This window comes from Talpa occidentalis, unplaced genomic scaffold (assembly GCF_014898055.3).
Source record: "Talpa occidentalis isolate TD23 unplaced genomic scaffold, MPIMG_talOcc4v2.1 talOcc4.3, whole genome shotgun sequence".
In the NCBI taxonomy this organism is placed as follows: domain Eukaryota; kingdom Metazoa; phylum Chordata; class Mammalia; order Eulipotyphla; family Talpidae; genus Talpa; species Talpa occidentalis.
The window spans coordinates 41,044,628-41,065,066 of NW_023603184.1; the positions used below are offsets into that span (position 1 = coordinate 41,044,628).

General features: G+C 40.4%; 1 protein-coding gene across 3 annotated transcripts; it reads right to left on the reverse strand.

Annotated features, from left to right (window-relative positions):
* Nucleotides 1–1,310: 1,310 nt before the first annotated feature.
* THAP12 (THAP domain containing 12) lies at nucleotides 1,311–19,964 on the reverse strand. 3 transcript variants are annotated; one of them, XM_054699548.1, is made up of 6 exons: nucleotides 19,835–19,964; nucleotides 11,780–11,900; nucleotides 9,833–9,940; nucleotides 7,768–7,804; nucleotides 5,804–6,210; nucleotides 1,311–1,424 (listed from the first exon to the last, which is right to left on the reverse strand). In XM_054699548.1, exons 1-6 carry the CDS (start codon nucleotides 19,921–19,923, stop codon nucleotides 1,326–1,328), a joined length of 861 nt encoding a protein of 286 aa, XP_054555523.1. In that variant the 5' UTR covers nucleotides 19,924–19,964; the 3' UTR covers nucleotides 1,311–1,325. The 3 variants fall into 3 exon arrangements, with proteins under 3 accessions (XP_054555523.1, XP_037378885.1, XP_037378886.1); XM_037522989.2 differs by lacking the exon at nucleotides 1,311–1,424 and adding an exon at nucleotides 4,993–5,031 and having other exon boundaries at nucleotides 19,835–19,962; XM_037522988.2 differs by lacking the exon at nucleotides 1,311–1,424 and having other exon boundaries at nucleotides 3,356–6,210; nucleotides 19,835–19,962.
* Nucleotides 19,965–20,439: the final 475 nt, after the last annotated feature.

Below are 20,439 nucleotides of genomic sequence, written 5' to 3' on the forward strand. Positions count from 1 at the left end.
CGGCAGGAGAGGTCTGCGCGCCATGTGGGACCCTCGCCGGTGGCCAGGGATCAAACCAGCGCTGCAGAGGCTGCGGGCAGCTTCGCAGCCCAGCGCTCAACCGCTGCACCACCGGGGAGGACCTGCAGAGCATATTCTTGAACTACAAAATGCATTAATCAAATTACAATTTAAAAGTCAAAGGTTTGACTCCTCTAAATTCAGTTTCAGTAAAAATTTTTACTCTCCCTGCCCATGCCCCTCTCCCCCACCACCCCCATCCATAAGCAGCACCAAACACAGCACATAGCAGAACTATCTGGCCACATCCCAAATGTGTTAATTAACAGCATTTAAACCTCATCGTTGTTATAACCATGCCTTCTTTTAAAAGCTACTCTTCCACAAGCATGCTAACTTGGATGTTTTGGTCCATCTCTTCTCTTTTTGAACTGTCAGCCTCTAAAGTTTTAAGTGATTAATGTATATAGAGAAAATTAGAAAGGCTTCAGATTGAGTCAACTGTAGTTTTCTTGATCCCCCAATTACAATATTCTCTTTGCTATATATCCTTGTTGAACATTTGGAATGAATTAAGACTTTAAACTTCCAGATGTTTAAAGTACTACTGTAAATTCAAACTCATTAAAAAGGGCAGATTTACTACCACTACTTAGTTTTGAAGTCTGTTGTTCACCTTGTCCAAATAATTTATGAAACTAAATACAGTGGCAGGTAGGGTATTCTATTTACACAGTATTCATGGTGAGAAATAAGGGCCATTTAAAAAGGTCTGGGAATTAACTGCCATTTTAGCCAACCTATAGATCACACTTATTGTTGTTTCTAAGCAAGTAATTGTTTCCTGAAACTGATCTAGTAGAGATTTTTATGCTAATCTGTACTAAAAAATTACCTTGCTTTTTCTGGCCACAAAAAGCGAGTTACAGAGGAGTGTTTGATTGTGGTGAGAAGACAGCTGCACCCACTCTCATGAAGTAAGTGGACCTGGATCTGCAGTCCTTTGTGGTAGTGTTTTGGCAGCCAAACAAAGGTGGCAGCATTTCTACACCCAGTTTGTAAAGTCTCAGAAGTTCCAGACCTCAGTTTTGTGTTTTTTTTTGCAAGGAACCCATGCCGACTATAATGAGTACATTTCAGAAATGTTGTGCTGAAAGCTGGCAATGGATAAAGCAAGAACGTAAAATAAGTCTATTCTTAAAGCAAATATTTCTTTTACAAACCTTAAGAATGAAGTGGCTTTCACAATCGATTTTAAGATTGAAGGATTGGATTAAAGTACCTGGCTCTAGCACTTAATAACTATACAATTTGGAGCAATTCATTTACCTCTGTGAGCTTAATTTCTCAACTAAAAAATAGAGAAATACTTGCCTGAGTTTTTCTGAGAACTTCAATGATATAGTCAAAGTGCTTTGTAAGTCCTAAAATATAAATATTAATAAACACTATAAGTACAATTTTCCTGTATTTAATTACTCACTTTAAATAGCACTTAAAAGGGGGGCTGATCCTAACACAGAACAAAAATAAACCAGATCCAACTAAACTACTACAGAAGAACTAGCCTCAAGAGAATTAGTCTCTCACCTCCATCAACTGTTGTTTACCCTCAAAGGGTAATTAAGAATTACATGAAAATTACCTGATTATTAATAAAGCATTTGTTCACAATTGAGTTTTCTAAAATTCAAATTTATTTTACAGGCACCAAATTCTGCATTAGGCTCCAACTATCCAATCTAACTTAAAAAAAAAAAAAGTACAACCTAACTTTTTCCCCCCAAAATGAGTATGTCAAGAGCAAAATAACAACGATTAGATATTCTAAATCTTGAGTATTTTATTTCCCAGTATATTTTGCAGACTGTTTAGACGCTCTTTTTTTATTTGCACAAGATTTTTACCGTAACCTGTTATTTTCCTTCCCTTAATTTCAATAAATTTGATTCACTTAAGTCAGTAAGTACAAATGTAGTCCTGTGGGCCAACTCCAGGCTGTAAGCACTGAGTCACAGTGTATCTGGTATTGTCAATTCTTAAGTGAGAAGCCTAGCCACAACAAACATTCAACTAAAATGTGTGGAATAGTCACTATACCTACCACTTTCTAACTAATCTTGCAAAAAAGACTATCTGTTTCATCTGGGGAAACTACTCAAGCTACCTTGAAAGATCAGAGTTTGTGAAAATGTCTCTCAACAAATCTGCTTTGTTAGTTTTTTAGATTTATATAAATCCCAAATTAACTAACAAAACAGATCACAGAAACAAATATTGGGGACCGTAACAGCTTAACCAATGCTGGCTGCATGAATGTTTTGGATACATTACTATGGCAGACTGAAATATGGGGCCATGTTTTGCAGCTCTCTCCATCAAGTTGAGTTTTATTTCCTCCTCCCTTGAATCTGGCCCACCCTTGTGATGTGCTTTGACCAAAAGAATGTAGTGAAAGCGAATGTAGTAAGTCTTTTGAGCCCAGGCTTTGAAGTTGCTGCCCTTGTTTTCTTGGTACTTTCATGCTACGAAGTCCAAGATAAATGAAAGACCCCGTGAAGGGTCCCACTGTCCCACCCTTCCCCAATCTGCCAGCTGAAGTCAGAGAGCCCAGATGAAACTAAGAAGAGAATCACTCAAAATACGTGAGCTTTTTTTTTAAATCACTAAGTTTTGGGACATTGTTAAGCAGTAAGAAGTAACTGATGATAAATTATCTAACCCCCACAGCACAACCATAAGCATGGTTTCACAGTTGAAGGAACATATCCAGATCTTCAACTGCCAAGATCACACCACTTTATTGTCCTAAGAATGATGCAGATATTGAAAGTCCAGCTCTGTGTCTCCTTTATTGCCATCCTGCCATCATGAACCTGATTAGTCTTTCTGCCAAGGACAGCAGCATCTCTCAGACCTCTGGCTGTAAGGTAAACTCCTGTTATCATTTTTATAACTTGCAGGGTATTATGTTTCATTTAACAAATCTGCTGGGCTTGTGCATGGCAGGGAAATGCCAGCTATCAAGTATTCTAGCAAATGTACTCATTTTGTTTTCTGAAACTCAAATAACACTAACTTTCCAACATAAAATAATCCAATGGCATCTTTGCAATTATATTCAGTCTAGTTACATAAACTCTGATAATTTATATCAGAAGCCATGCGGTATATAATTAAAATAAAAATTCTTACATTTAATAATGTCTTTCTATATACTCCAAACAGTAAACCATAAACAGAAAAAAAAAAACAAAAAAACTTATCTTCAATTGTGTAGGTGACAATAACAAAATTTTGAAAAGTAAATTTACCACAAGAATGTTTTGTCCCCAACAAAAAAAAAAATGTAACTGAACATTAAACAAAATTCACATTTTATTTAGGTTGAAATAAACTATACAAAATTGATTTTCTTCACCAAAAATAACAGCAATATCTTCTGTATTCTTCCCAGATAAACCACAAAACACTTATTTTTGTAGGTTTTCCAGGTTTTGCTTATAAATCAAGATGAGGCAGTAGATACAGTCATGGAAAAGACAGAAGAAAACAGACAAATCAGTTGTCAGTGTCCATGGCCTCTGATCCTGTCCCGACCATGAAACACAGTGTTCAACATACACCTAATAAGCAGCTTACAAAGATGTAGGCTCAACAAAGGAATGTAAACAGCAACAGCCAGAAGTGGAATAACAACAGCAGACTCTTCCATTCAAACTGTAACTTGTCCTTTCAATTTCATTTAATAAAGACAAAATCTACACTGAAGCCTCATTTGGCAAGCTCACACATTCCTCTCACTATCTGGTAATTCCCTTAACTATCCATTACAGATTTTTAACAAGATCCTTAAGACTCTTCAGTCATAAGCTTCAAAGTAACATTTTACACAATGTATTCCTTCCTCAAATTTCTCCAAAGAACTGATAACTCAAGGCCTGACAAATGGATCCACAGTGATAATGTTATATCTAAAATGCCTAAACTAAAACAATTTCAAAGTGCCACTAGCAGAGCTCACACACATGTGTAAGTAGCACTTTCAAGCTATCTTCTGGAAAGACAGGAGGTCTCCAAAACATGAGAGTTCAACCCGGGCCACTTAAACAGGCAGATTATCAATGGCTAATGTACTCAAAGGGAGGCCTATCCATCAAAATATTCAGTGATTAAGTGGCCTACATACACCTTACAGCTTTTCTGTAAGATGTTTTCATTCCATTCAGATTTTCTCAAATATCAAGTATAAGAGAAAGCCTATTTTAAAAGTCTCTTAGGTGTTTTCAATGGTTTCCGAATTATCTGTAGGAGGCTCTGGTTTAGTTGTATAGAGTTTGATATATGTGTCCACCATTAAATCCAGATCATGTTTTATATCAAAATTTATGTTAAGCAAAGCCAAGTTACTTGACCTTTGATCTGTTAAAGTGTTCCTTAGGTATGCTTTGAGACGCTTTCGCCCATTTTCATAGCGTTCATTCTCAACCTTCATCACAGGAAGAATACACAGAACCTTCAGCAGCGCGTAAACATTAGGAAAAAACTTGATGTCTGGCAGATGAAGGGCTTCATAAATGGTAGATGGAAGCTCTATGTCTTTCCCTCTGTGCTTCCACTTAATTCTCCAACAGTGCAGCTCGGCTGACAGCGTGTCAGGATTGGGTAAGTCACTTCTGTACATGTCAGCATGGTGCTCCTCCGATGTGTTGAATTTGAGCTGTCCCATGACAGAAGGTACCAGAGATAAGCACTTAAGAGCTTTGAGGTGCTGTTCTGAGAATATATCTTTCAATTCCTGAATAATATGCTCCACTGTTGGAACACTCAGAGTTTCTTTATAGTAACTCTCAGAGGTTAGCTGCGATTCCAGGTTAGCTTGCTGAGCTCTGCGGAATTTCCCAGGGAGTTTCATTTGAATATCAAGTTTGGTTGCCAAATTTGTGGCTTCCTCAAACCAAAATTCATGATAAACTTCAATATTTTCCATCACTTCATTTAGTGAATGTAGCACTGCCGTCAAGCTACTGGCTGCAAAAAAGACATCAGAAGTTTGCCCCTGGAGATTTTTCCCAAAAGCTCTTGTAAAAGACAGAACATTTTTAAGAACAACGATAGTAACAATGAAATCAAAATCTGTTACTGCACTACAAAGCACAAATGCTCGGCCAGCTATGCAATTATTCCATCTAATGTTTGTGTCACTATTTATACCATCTAAACATAAAACAAGTGCTTGCAGGAGATCTACTAAAATTTCAAAAGCATCATGCCTGCCTGTCCACTGAGAATGGCAAATTTCCTTCAGTTCTTTACCCCTTTCTTCATTACTCTGAAAGAGGGCAGAAATGATACTGTCAAGCTCTAACAGCAGTTGTGGTGATCGATGAAAAAAGGAACAAACTTCCTCAATTGTTCCTAATGCAACAGAAACTCCTGTAACAGGCACTGATTTGGCCAACCACATATTTAAGGCACAGGAAGAGCAGAGTGTGTAGATAGCTTGGGGATATTTCTCTAGAAGTCTAGAAGCAACAACTTTCATTTTGGAAGAAAACCCACTGGACACAATGTACGCCTGGCCGCGACAATACTCCATGTTTAGGCCCCACTTCTCCGTTATTGTAGTGTGAAACTTCACAGCTAAAATTTCTGCATCAGCTTCATAAGGCAGAAAGCCCACAAATTCCTCTCTCAGGTTATGAGATTCATCAACAAACCTCACCAACACAGGCAGGTGCTCTTCCCCTGCTATATCCACTACATCATCAGTGATAATGGAAAAAAAGTGAGAGTCTCTTACTTCCCTGAGGGTTTCTTCCCGGATGCAGCTCTCACAAATCTCCAGCATCTGTTTCTGCTGTGTTTTCGAGCAGAACAATGTATTAACCGCTGTTGTCTCAAACCGCTTTCTCAGAACCTCTTCACCAGAATTTATCCGGCACTCCAGCAATGCCTGAAAGTTATCAGGAGTGAAGAGACCTTCTGGGATTTCATCAGCCTCGTGTCCATCCAGAGGTATATTTTGTTTACCCATAAGAATCAAAATTTCAAATAAAGATTTTAGGTATTCCTTGTTTTCCTTCTCTTCAAGGGTTAAAGGTAAAATGTCCTCATCATGTTCTTCACACCCTTCTTCTGCACTGGGGTTCTGAGCATTGCTGTTGTTTATTTCCTTATGTTTTTGCTCCTGTTCAGACGTTTCTTCAACTGAAAAACAGAGAATTAATCTTATAAACAGGCTCATGAGAACCATACAAACAAAAAAACTACATTTTTGATTGAATATTTAAAATCCACAAACACATTCATTCATCATTTATGTTGCACCAAGCTAGACCAGAGACTAAGGGCACAGAGACTAAATTCAGACACATTAGGTTGGAGAATAAACAGTGAGAGAAGAAATATTTTAACCCTATATGTAAATGCTATTATAAAATAGGAAAGCTTTTTATAAACTTAACAATAAGGAGTTTCACTTATTGTTTGAGTAGCAACAGATGATCCATGACCTCAGAAAAGGGAAGAAAACTAGTATTTATTGAGGTACTGTGTTGGCATTTATCACATTACTCTCTTCAGGCAGGTGGCATCACAAGCCACTTAACAAATGAGGACAATAAATAATTGCTCAAGGTCACAACTGCAGTTAGAAGGATGGAAGTGAAATTCAAATCCAAGCTTGTACTGCTCCAAGGCCAACAATGATGTTCTATCCCTTATCAAACCAGGAGCTACACTCTTATAAAGGATATTAAAGAGTTTTGCCAATCAACATAATACTTACTGATTTATATATAAGCAATATATTTACATATATTATTTATAAACAATATGGTAAAGTATGTTGATATAAACTCTAGGGCTAATACTAGAAAATCTTAGTCTAATCTCTTCGCATTTGGATGTGAAAAGCCCTGAGGTCAAGTGTCCTGCCCATTATAATACAGAAATTCTGTAGCTCTGGTCCCTGTGGTCCCCCACTCTAGGTTCATTTTCTAACAGCCATTATGGGGTATCAGAAGTCCCAACAACTAAATGAGTGTAACTCCCCAAATCTGAAACTCTGTTTCAAGGCACCCGGCTTCTATACAAAATACCCTTCCTACGTCGTTGCCTGAATTTATGTGTCCTTGTCTTTAAAGGGGAAAACAGTACTTACCTCAGGAATATTGTAAGAATTAAATGAATTTATGGAAAGCACTTACAATAATGACTTGGTACGCAGTAAGCATGCAATGAAAAACGTTAGTAATAGTAGGAGCTAACGGAGAAGGAATAATGGTAACAACTGACAAGAATGAAAACTTCTAGACACTAGAAACTTCTAAACAAGAACTTCTGGTCATCATCCGTTAACAACACAGCTCAAGCACCAGTACCTGCAGAAAGGCTGTCATAGCTCCTACCCTCTATAAAGCTAAATGTCCCCACGGCATTTATTCCTTAAACAATGACCAAGAAGTTGTTATGGACCATGCCCTGGGAAGGAAACGCTGCTCCCATCCTCACCTTCATTTTGCCCTTCCCTCCTTACACTGGGAGCACTGAATGGGGAGGAGTCAACGTGTGTGTCATAGCACCACTCAATAAAGACAAACCGAAGACTTTGGTCTGACAATTCCTAGCCAAAAACTAATCCCTGCTACACTCATATCCATTCTCACAGTAGGTTTTGGATATAAAACATATTTATTTGTCCTTACCAGGTCAAGGCCTTTTAAAAAGGCATTCAGAAGTTGAGTCATTAACAGTATCACTTACTTTTTTTCTGTTTCAGTGTCCTGATTTCATCTTCACTCTAAATAATAAAAGAAAAATCCACACCATCTTTAAGAAAACAGAACTTGAACATATCATCAGAGACTCACAATAGGCTCATTTTGAGTAAAATTTAATTCTTTCCAGAGCATAATTTGTTATATGTAATACATTCCTCAAATAGATGATAGTAAAACCAAAACAATACTATGTTAATGCATCCATGCTTATAATAAAACATCAGAGGACAAAGATGTATCATCTAACTTACTTTATAGTAAATTATCATAACTTGGGTTACACATGGTTACTGGTTAATGAAACACATCAAAGAATACTGTGGCACTTGGGTGTGAAATCCAAGGGGACACAAATCTGCCTCCCCACCCACACCAATGTAACTCCCTGGGATGCCAGGTAAGAGTAAGATGCTGGATCCCAGAACCGAACAAAAAAGGCTGTAAGAAATTCTGGAGAAACGAAAAGTAAGAATGCCAATGTGGAAAAGAAATGGATGCATACATCCTAAAGAGCCAAGTGGTTAGGGCCAAGGGTTAGAGTGAGAACTTTCCAGCTGTGTCCTTTTCTCTCTCTCCAATATGCTACAATGCTGGGATCATATTATTATTCTGTGGCAGGAAAGCAGCAGTACGACTGACAGCTGGAAACAGCAGGATAACTGCTGGGCAGCATGGGACAAGATATTGGTAGCAAGAAATGTCAACACGCAGCCAACCTGCACCCCTCCTCCTGTGGGCTGCAGAGTTATAAGGATGGCAGATCTAGAAGAGTATGCCTGCTGTGAGTATATGGGGTTCTGAGAGCTAGAGTACTAGAAAATGATAGTTACATGATGTGATGTGGTTGGACTCCTCAGCCCCAGTACATGTTACTAAGAAGAAAGCTGAGGTGGAAGACTGTTGTGTGGTATCAACATTCATCTATGCGAATGTACAAAAGTAATTAGAGTAGAAGAAATGCCCAAAACCTCATATCTAGATATACCTTAAGAGAAATTTAAAATGTAACATATGAAGAAAAATATTAGAAGCTTTGGGGCAAAAAGAAAAAGCAGAGCATCTAAAAAGTAACAAGAAGTAGGCAGGCATCACACTTCAATAGCAATACGGATGCAACAACACTAGAAAAGAATCAACAGCCTTGCATCTACAGAAACTTGGTATATGACAAAGGTGGCACTTTATACCAGTGGGAGAAAGGCTACATTAACAGACCATGTTGGGAAAACTGGTTCTCTATAAGGACAAAAATAAAATTAGATGTGTATTAGACATCATACGTAAGATCTAAATATGAAAGGTAAATGAGGAAAAAGCAAAAAAGGAAATGAGGAAAACTAGCTGTTATCTTAAAAAATATACAGGTGGATTGAAATAACATACATTAAACAACTAGTGTGGATACCAACAGGAGAGAAGGAATGGGAATGGGAACAGGAGGAGAAGGAAAAATAATAAATAAGTGTCTTGCTGGTGGCAATGAAGACAGAAAGCTATGGACTGAGGAGTCTAAGATTTAATTTCGCTCACTTAAGGTCAACAAAAACCAGGCAGGCTTTAATCATCAGAAATGAATGACATCAGAATATAAAAACTTGTAGAAATGATGATACCAAATTCAGAGATTTTAAAAGCTTTCTGTAAAGACCGTCAGTACTTAATGAAATCCTGAGCGCTAATACTGCCTGTCTTAACTTTAATGCTTGCTTTCTTTAGTCCATTGTGCTGAATTCTGGCAATATACTTCCATTTTCCTTGTTACAAAAGATAGGATTTTTTTTCCTCTTCCCAGAAAGGGAATGAACTCATAGCTGTAATTAAGAAGACACTTTGGTCCAAGTCAATGAGTATCAACTGGTTAAATTTGAAGATTTTCCAATTTAAATACTAAAACTAATCCCTACATGTAGGCTACTTCATTCATAACCTAACATTCACTTCTCATAATGCCAACTTGAAAGAGAAAGCAACTGAGACGCTTGAATGCATCTATTATTTGTTATCTTAGTATCATGGAGAGTGGGAAAGGTGAAATCATGCTGACATACCAATTCTTTTATTCGTTTTCTGTGTCTACTATGTGGATTGTTCAAATGACTGGTAAGATCAAATATTGTTGGTATTGCATTATCTCGAAGAACTGTCCGATAAGGACTCTGAAAAAGAAAAAAGTATTAGAGATGGTACCTAAGAATGTATTACACTTCAATAAAATTCTAGAGTAATGACTTCCCCAATACTCCTGCAACTCCTATTCCAAAATATAGTGACTTACAGAATTAATGATGATCAAGTTATTATTCCTAACTCTTTTTGCATTTGCCCTTCCGGCACTCTTCTATTATAAATTAAGGAACTAACTGATGGTAAGCATTAAAAAATGTATCTGCATTTTGCATACACATTTCTAATCCAGCGTCCCACCTACTTTATTCTGTTCATCCATAAACCCACCAAATCTACACTATACACAAGCATTTCTAAAATAATCTATCCTCTTGTATACTCCATAGTAACAATTCCCTCCTTTATCTGTATTGTCTCCATTTTTTGCTACTGTAATTGAGAAGCATCAAGGCACAGTAAAGTAATGTTAGACTGGGAACCAGGAGATCTAGGAACTAGTCCGAGCTCTACCAATGACTAACTATGAGACCCTGGTCAAATTACTTTCCCTTTTTGGACATTAATTTCCTCTTCTGAATAAAATTCACAGAATGAACTAGATCAACATCTCCCAAAATGAAATTATTCACACACTAATGCTCATTATTGCTGTCATTTCAGTTATACCATCAATTTTTTTAGTTAAAATTGTCTTAAGCGGTAAAACTATATAATAATGATATGATGGGCTAGTTGTATTTTCAACACACATTATAAAACTTCTAAAATAAAAATTGATTTATGCGCCACTCATACCATAAGCATATTCCTGCAAACACTGAGCCAGGTATTTTAAATTCCCTTCTAATCCTAATGTTCCCACTAGTAAAGGATGATCACTCTCTACATTAATTCCTGATTACTTAATCAAACATGGCCAGAAGCTGAATGTAAATGTAGATGGTGTGTCTTCTGTAACCAGCCTAGAGGCGTTCAGGTAAGGGAAAAATGTTTATTAAGATGCAGATAATATGAATGACTGCTTCTGACATTCTCCTCCCATTAATCCAAAGAAATTGTGTCTAAGTTCTTCCCAAATCTGCACTGATAAGACAAAACACTTTATTTTTAAAAGGTTTCTGGGAAGCAAATAGGAATGTTACTTAACAAAGCTGACTTCCTAACAAAAGTGTTTCAAGGCTGTTTTATTTTAACCAAATAAGCTCTATCAAGTCACTTTTGACTAATAGCAATAATAAAACACAGAGTGTTAAAAATCCAAGACCTCAGAAACTACCTGGTTTAATTTCATTAGAAACTGAGGCCCAGAGAAGGAAAGTGACTTAGCCGAATCCATACAATCAGCAAAGCAAGGCTGAGAAATCCGGGTCTTGATGTGAAATTGCAAATTGCTGATTAAATACTTCTCTCATTAACTGTGTTACGCTTCCTGCTGTAGTTAACACATAAAAAAAATTAAGGTTTGGTTCTAACAGTACACATGAAAACAAAGAGCTCCATTCCTCAATGAGTACCACTCATAAAAAAGCTCTAGAGAAGCTACTCTAAATAAAAAATGCCAACTTTATCTTATATAAACATAAATTTATGACCATCTAAAAATTTTTAAAGGTTACATAAGAAATTTAGAAGTGGCTACCTCTGGTGAGTAGGTACAGGGCATCAGAAAAAGGGGGAGGGGAGATGTAAAAAAAAAAAAAAAAAACCCAGGTTTTAAACAAAATAAATATTATCCAGCTCCAAATTTGTTCATCTTTAAAAAAAGTGGTGGTATATAAGAATAAACTCCAATTAATAGAATAAAGGTTTACATTTCCAACCAAATACTGAAAAAGAAAACAAACAAAATCCAAATCCCTGTTACTTACAGTTCTACAGATCATAGAGGTCTCAAAGTGTTTGGCACATAATCGATAATGTTTATTTAGCTGATCAGGTGTTTTATCTTCTAAGTCTGCTCGTCTACAATTTTCCACCCACTTCTGGCATCTAGAAATACAACCAAAATTTATGGGATATGAGCTTAACATTTAAATTTCAGCATTCAGTTGTTGTTGTTTTTTTAATAAGTACTTTTTAATCATCTAGATATTCTTTTTTTTTTTTTTTAAGATTTATTTACTTATTTATTTATGCAAGCACTGGGTACTGTCAGAAGCGCGGGAGGGTGAGAGAATTCACCAGAGCCAGAGCGGGGAACAGAACAGGCAGACTGACGAAATACACTGCTGAGGGGAGCAGCGAGCAGCAGGAGAGGTCTGCGTGCCATGTGGGACCCTCCTCCGGTGGCCGGGGAGCAGCCGAGGATAGAACCGCCGTTGCAGAGGCTGCGGGCAGCGAGGGAAGCTTCGCAACCCAGCGCTCAACCGCTGCGCCACAGGGGAGGCCCTTCAGCATTCAGTTTTAAGGTAAAAATATATGTGTAATGGACAACAGATTCCTGCTCCCCTCTACTCAAACATATTTGGACAAGTTGATTACTAACAAAATAAGAGCTGGAAGAAACCTTCGAAATCATTTAGTACATTCAATTACACACAAGGTTAAGTAGTAATTTGCCCAGTCACCTACAAAATCAGCAATAAAAAAAAAAAATAAAACATAATCCTGTCTCTCAACTCCCAGCACATCCAAGCATCAGAGAGGACGCAGGCATCAGCAGTTGTACAATCATGAGGCCAACAGGCTAACATTCCTTTCAGGATTTCAACTTAAATAAGTATATAAAACAATGTCATTGTAGAATAATAGCCAGTAGATGTTCTAGAAGTAACTAGTCTCTTATGGAAGAATGAAGGCTGACCTCATTTGATTTATTATGAACATATTTACAAACATATGTACAGACTAGATTGCATAAGAACGCAGGGACTGTCTCTATACTATCTAGTCTGCAGGTGTTGAAGATAGTGAAAAAGACAGAGTCCACAGCCTCTTGGGGCTTAAACACTGTAGAAAATCAAATAACAATAGTAATAATAGGTAATGCTTACCAATTATGAGCCAGACACTGTTCTAAGTCCTCCCAAAGGGGGTGCTATTATTGCCCCTCTGTGCACAGGAAGAAATGCAGGTACGGTAATGTTAAGTACAATGATTTGCTAAGTTATAACTAGATTTTCCTTCATTTCTCCATCCTCTGCCATGAACAGTGTTACAAATTTGAAAACACTGATTTATAATTACTTCAAAGTATATTTTCTTTACTCTTTACATTACAATTCACTCCTCCACACACATAAGGCACTTAAGTCCCTCCACTGTCAATGTGTAAAAACCAAGGTGAAATGCTGATTATCAAACCTAAACTAAAACAGCAACTTAATTGTACAGTATTTCATTCAACCAAAAAGTATTACTACACACAGTAATGATGGCTAAAATGTCTATATTTTAACCATATTTTATACAATGATACAATAACATTAAAAACATTTCATATCTCAATATTCAAATACGTATTATAAAAACTGTCTCACTATAAAACAATTTGCCATACTGCTAAGTTGCTGTTTTTAATTCTTTTTTTTTTAAAAGATGTATTTTATTTATTTATACAAGCACTGGGTACAGTCAGAAGCGCAAGAGGGTGAGAGAATTCACCAGAGCCAGAGCGGGGAGCAGAGCAGGCAGAAGGACCGAAGTACACTGCTGAGGGAGGCAGCGGGCAGCAGGAGAGGTCTGCGCACCAGGTGGGACCCTCCTCCGGTGGCCGGGGAGCAGCCGGGGATCGAACCGGTGCTGCAGAGGCCACAGGCAGCTTCGCTACCCAGCGCTCAACCACTGCGCCACCGGGGAGACCCTGTTTTTAATTCTTAAATCTCTGGAGTACTCTGTATTATATCTGAATTAAGTTGAAACAGCTTTCTGACAGCAAGAGCACTCTGATCCAAACAGTTAAGAACAGCCTGGGTAAGGAGCCTGAATGACTATACCTGTCTTCCTATCAAAAACCTAAAAATAAATTGAATGAAAAATATGTAAAACCTCCATTGGAAAAAATGTTTTTAATAAGTGGAGGGATATACATGTTCATGAACTGGGACACTGAATTCTAAAGATAGCAATTCTCCCCAAACTGATTTACTAATTCAATACAATCACAATCCCAACAAGTTTTGTTGTGCATATATTTTAAATATATATATTTAAAAAGCCACATATCACCATCAATCTCTCCACAAAAGTCTTTACATATTGGAAAGCTACCAAACTTAAGGTTGGTACACATAATGATGTCATCATGTTATGCAGACCTTGAAAAACTCCACTGTCCACTCCAAAGAGAATGAGCATGGAAAGGGCAAATAAAATCAGTGTTACTAGAAAAATAGTTCTGATCTTCTGGACTCCTTGAAAGGATCTTGAGGACCCATATGGAGTACCCAGGAAAATCACAGATTTACATTTTACTAGCTAGAGTACATCAATTCTCAACTAACTGTAATTAAATTGCCCTTGGAAGCTGGGATAACACCACCACCTCAAGGACTGAGTTAGTACTAATAGCCTAAGGAGGAAGAAAAAGAGCTTCAATGGCCCAATTCACTCTAATAGGAGCAATTCATTAGCTCTCCTTGAATCTTCAACTGGTCTGGGGCTGAGCTCCACTGTACTAACTGCCCATGCTGGGACAATCAAGATTTAAGCAGTTTTTTTTCTTTTAACCTTAATTTTAAGTAAAATGTAACCTCTCTGCCACCACCCTACCATATATCGTCTATTATTTTACATTAAAAGAAGAAAAAAGCATATTAATGCCACTTTTCTAAATTAGTAAGTTACTATAATATGTAAATTCCACATGTCCTTTGTTAATTACACGCTTGATTTTTTTTTTTAATTATCTCTAAACAGCTGTTTCTAAAAGTGCATATGGAATCTATAAATATGAATGGGAAATGTACCACTTAATAGCATTAAATATATTGATCTATTTTTAGTTAACATTAGGAGTGCTACTGCTAGTTAACTTTTGAAGAATAAATAGCTGGCAAAGTCATCTTTTGTCAACCTTCCTTACAACAGTTACCAAAAGAAACGTAATACAACTAATAGCCCTAAAAACACGGTTACTGATTCACTGAACACCTCTGGAAATTTCTTTATTATAGTTAACTCTGGAAACAGTGAAAAATTGTCACATGCAACAGGACTTGTAATATGAGATTCAGTTTGAATAAAAAATTAAGACCTTGAAAACATTACGCTGCAGAACATAAGTCAGACATAAAAGGGCAGCATTTGTATGATTCCACTTACATGAACAAACAAATTCCTGGAGTTCTGAAAGGGTATTAGAGTTGGGGTGGGGGTAGCATGGGGAGCTGTTATTTAATGGTATCAGAGTTTTTGCTTGAGGTAATGAAAAACTTTGGAAATGGATGAAGGGAATGGTTGCACAACATTGTAAATGTAATCAATGCCACTGCATTATAGACTTAAAAATGGCAAATTTTGTTATATTTTACCAAAATTTAAAAAAATTATGTAATATAACAAAACCCACTGAATTGTACACTTTAAGTTGGGTGAACTGCATGATATATAAACTACATCTTAATAAAGAGTTAAGTTATATCTTAATAAAGAATTAAGTTCAGGGCCTCCCTGGTGGCGAAAAGGGTTTAAGCACAGCACTGTGACGCTATCAACAGCCTCTGCAGCACCAATTTAATCCCTGGCCAGCCAGGGAGCTACCCACATGGTGCAGCAGATCTCTTCTGTCTCGCCCGCTGCTCCCCTCAGCAGTGTATTTCAGTCAATCTGCCTGTTCTGTTCCCCACACTGTCTCTGGTGGATCCTCTCACCCCTGCACCTCTGGCCTATACGTCAGTTCTTGTATGCATAAATAAACAAAACTTAAAAAAAAAAAGTTCATAATTTGGTCTTGAAATATTCAAGAACTTAAATAAAAAAAAAAAAGGATACAACTTGCTCAGTGTGGACTCTGAAGACAAAGCTAGAACCATTAAAGTATAAATTATAGGGAAACAGATTCCCACTCAATATCAAAAAGAAACAGTCAAAGCTGACTCAAGTGTCGGCTCACACAAAGAAATATCTCTGGAGTCACTGAGCAAGGCAGATGCCCACCTGTTAGGAATGTACAAGGTTTCTAAAGGGCCCATAAATACCTTGATAGCAAAATAGTGTGTCTTAATTTTTTGCAGGAAAGGGTCCGTAAGTTAGATGCTCCAATGGACAGGGGACAGTCACCCAAAAAAGAATGAAAAAGTCACTACTAGTGAGAGAAATGTCAGCACTTGAGAGATGCTGCACTAGATCTACAAATTCCTTTCAAATCTGAGACTGCAAATCCCTACAGGTGTTCTCCCCAAGAGTGTAATGAAGAGTATTCAGTACTTATGGGCACAAATAATCTGACCCAGAACAAACTCTGGTGTCCTCACAATGCAAGTTAAAAATTCTCCTACAAATGTCCTTGGGCTATAATTCAAGAATAAGAAAGATGTTTCACGGAGTAAGCCCAGTCGGATCAAAACTCTCCTCGGCTCTCATACAACCCAGTATCTATTCCTCACTCTCCTGCGCTAGTTCCTCCTCACGTTCCTGAATTTTAAACACTAGGAAAGTGCCACACTTCAATCCTCATTCAGATCTACTCTGCTTTACTCCCTGGGTACCAAGGCTTAAACATCTTCTATAAACTGAAAACTGTACTTACAACCTCCAGTCTGGAAGTCTCTGAATTCCAGACTTGTATATACCCTACTATCCATTCAAGATATCTTTTTAATTGAGGCTAAAGTCACATAATGTAACATTTTAATCATTTTAAAGTGCAAAAGAGTGGCAATAAGTATATTCACAGAGTTGTACAATCACCACCTCCACCTAACTTTTGAAAATGTTTTCAAAGTCTCAAGAGGAAACCCTGTACCCATTAAGTAATTGTTCCCTGTTTCCATAAATCACCAATTTGCCTTGTCTATATGGATTTATTCACTGTGGATATTTCATAAAAAGGACAGAACATTGAGATTTTGTTCTGGCTTCTTTCACATAGCAAGATGTTTTCTTTCTTTCTTTTTTTTATATTTGCATACAAGAGCTGGGGTACAGGCCAGAGATGCGGGAGGGTAAGCGGATCCACCAGAGACAGAGTGGGGAACAGAACAGGCAGACTGACTGAAATACACTGCTGAGGGGAGCAGTGGGCAAGTCAGGAAAGGTCTGCCGCACCATGTGGGTTGCTCCCTGGTGGCCGGGGATCGAACTTGTGCTGCAGAGGCTGCAGACTGCTTCATAGTGCAGTGCTTAATCCCTTTTGTCACCAGGGAAGCCCTATTTTCAAGGTTCACCCAAGAAGTATATAGTGCTTCATCCCCCTTTTATGGCTGAACAATATTCCACTTCCATTGCATGCATGTGTCGTCATTTGTATAACCACTCGTTCATTGATGACCATTTTTAGGCTGTTTCCACCTTTTGGCTATTGTGAGTCGTGCTGCTATGAACACGCATATACGTGTATTTGTTTTTCTGAATGCCAGTTTGCAATTTCTTTCACTATATATACCTCAGACTGGAATTGCTGGGTCATGTTTATGCTTAACTTTTAAAGGAAACACCAAACAATTTTCCACTGCATCTGAACCATTTCACATAACTACCAGCAATGTGTGAGGATTTCAAGAGCTCCACATCTTCACCAAAACTTATTTCCATTTGTTTTGTTTTTTATTACATCCATCCCAGTGAGTCTGAAATGGTACCTTACTGTGTTTTTGAACCTTCCCTAATAACTAATATGTCGAGCATCTTCTCATGTGCTTACTAGTCATCTGCATCTCTTCTTTAGAGAAATGGCTATCTAGTTTGTTGCCCATTGTTCTGAGTTGTCTTTCTGTTGTTGAGTTGTAAGTTTCTGCATACTGGAGTCTAATCAAATATATGATTTGCAAACATTTTCTTCTGTTGCACTGGCTGCTTTTTTACTTTCTTGATAATGTCCTTTGATAACCAAAAGCTGAATTCTGATGAAGCCCAATTCATCTATTTTTTTTATTGCTATACGTGGATTTGGTGTCACATCTAAGAATATTCTGCAAAACCTAAGGTCACAAAAATCTACCCCTATGTTTTCTTCTGTTTTGTGGTTTTAGCTTTTAAACACTTGGGTCACTGATCTTAATACGGGTCATTTTTAAATCCATTTCTGGATGCAGCATGAAGATAGACATTTATTCTTAACCACCTATCAGGCCTGTCAAACTCTATGTGTCCCAAACTAAACTGTCAATATTCCGCCACCAAACCTGCTCTTCCCAGTCTTCCATACAGCTCAGTAAATGCAAATGCTCACGTTAAAAATCTGGGCCTCCCTGGTGGCGCGGGCGATTGAGCGCAGTGCTATGAAGCTGTCCGCAGCTTCTGCAGTGCTGGTTGGATCCCCAGCCGGCCAGGGAGCTACCCACATGGTGCAGCAGACCTCTCCCGTCTCACCCGCTGATCCCCTCAGCAGTGTGTTTCGTCAGTCTGCCTATTCCGCTCCCTGCTCTCTCTGGTGAAGCTTCTCACCCTTCCGAAAATCTGGCCTGTACCCTGGTTCTTGTATAAATAAATAAATCTTTTTTTTAAGATTTATTTATTTGTTTGTTTGTTTGTTTATACAAGAACTGGGATACAGGCCAGATTCCCGGGAGGGTGAGAGGATGCATCAGAGACAGTGGGGAACGGAATAGGCAAACGGACGAAATACACTGCTGAGGGGAGCAGCGGGCGAGACAGGAGAGGTCTGCTGCGCCATGTGTGACCCTCGCCCACCCGCTAGGATCGAACCTGCGCTGCAGAAGCTGCGGACCACTTCACAGCACTGCACTCAACCACCTGCGCCACCAGCGGAGGCCCAATCCTGGGCCTCCTGACCAATTGGTCTCCTGACCAATCTAGTATTTGCTCAAGTCCACCTTAGCGAGGGCTTCTCTGATGACTAAATTTAAATTAGCAATTGTGCCTCTGTAACTACTCCTTATTCCCCCACCTCGAAATACTTAATTTTTCCATAGTAAGTATCACTATGTTATGCTGTATATTCACTTGTCTAGTTTCCCCCAATAAAAATGTAAAGTTCTTGAGAGCAGGAACTTTGACTTGCTCATCTGCACACTCCAGCTCTCAGAACAACGCCTAGCACATAGTATGCCTTCAAAAAACATTCGTGCGACTGATAAACAGCATGCTAGGCATTACAACCGCCTGTCTCCAGAGTTTTCTGTAAACGAGACATTCTCACCTCCAAACGTCCAGCACATAGTAGGTACTGCCTTGAAACGAATCAACAAAAGGGGCCTATAAAACATCCTCAGCTTTCTAGCAGGGTCTACACCAACGTGAAGTCGGGGCAGTGAAGTCGGGGCATGCAGGGCTACCTCCAGGCAGCGGTTTCCACACCAATTCCCATGCCCTCACGCACTTCCTCCCACCGGTATCCCCTCGAGAACTGCGCTAGAGAGTGACGATTAGAGCCAGAATTTGAACAAAGAACAGGTCGGAAGGAAGGAGCAGTTGTGCCTTGAATTGAGATCAAAGGCGGTGGCCGGACTCGGCAGCAGCCCCGCAGGGCGGCGGCAGCAGGCAGGCCCGGGCGATCCGGCCCCGGCCCCACGCACCCCTGACAGCTGACGGCCCCGCAGCCCAGAGGGGGCCGCGCCGCGCCCGAGGCCACCAGCAGCACGGCCGGGCGAAGCCGCGCGCGCGACGCCGGCGCGGCCGCCGGAGGTCCCACCGCGGGCGCTGCCCCCCGCGGACCCCGCCGGCGCACGTGCTCCGAGTCCCCGGCGCCCGCCCGCCCCCCGCCCGCGGCCGCCCCCCAGCTCCCCCGCCGCCGGGGGCCACGCCGCGCCCCCTCCCTTCCCGCGCCCCCCGGGGCAGGCCCGCCGCGGCCCGGGCGCGCTCACCTGGCGGGGTCCCGCGGGAACCTGAAGAAGGCCAGGTCCGACTGCGTGCTCTTCCGCGTGCAGTTGGGCGCCGCGCAGAAGTTCGGCATCGTCGCGCGCCCGCCGGCCGGCCTGCCCTCCCCTCCCCGCCTCCTCAGGGCCGCCCGCTCGCCCGGCGGGGCCGGGGAGGGGAGCCGGGCCGGCCGGCCGGCTCGGCAGGGCCGGCGCGCGGGGGGAGGGGCGCGCGGGCGAGGCGCCGCGAGGGGCAGGAGGGGCGCCGCGGTCCGAGGCCGGGCTGGGGACGCGGCGCCACAGTGCTGTGAGCGGCCGGGAGGATTTACCGCTGCCGCCGCCGCTGGTGCACCTCCCGCCCGCCCGGGACGCTGCCGCCTCCTTCCCACAATGCACCCCGGCGCCCGGGGGTGCCCTCTCTTCCCTCAGCCTGCTTCCCCCGCCCCTTCCTTTGCGCGGACGGCTCCGGCGGCGGGCACGCGCGCGTGGCGAGGTGGAGGCGGGGCCTGGCGCGACGCCGCAGTGCGCCTGCGCGCGGCCCGCCCCGCGCCGCGAGGGCACTGCGCATGCGGGCGTGTCTCCCGGGACGCCAGAGCAGGCCAGCCCGGAGCTAC

Bases quoted from the DNA above. Each gene is read 5' to 3' on its own strand.
- THAP12 (XM_037522988.2), bottom strand. From the start codon at position 19,923: ATGCCGAACTTCTGCGCGGCGCCCAACTGCACGCGGAAGAGCACGCAG. The intron at 11,901-19,834 runs GTGAGCGCGCCC...TTGTATTTCTAG, and splicing joins TTCCCGCGGGACCCCGCCAG to ATGCCAGAAGTGGGTGGAAA. The intron at 7,805-9,832 runs GTATGTCAGCAT...TTTATTATTTAG, and splicing joins GAAAACGAATAAAAGAATTG to AGTGAAGATGAAATCAGGAC.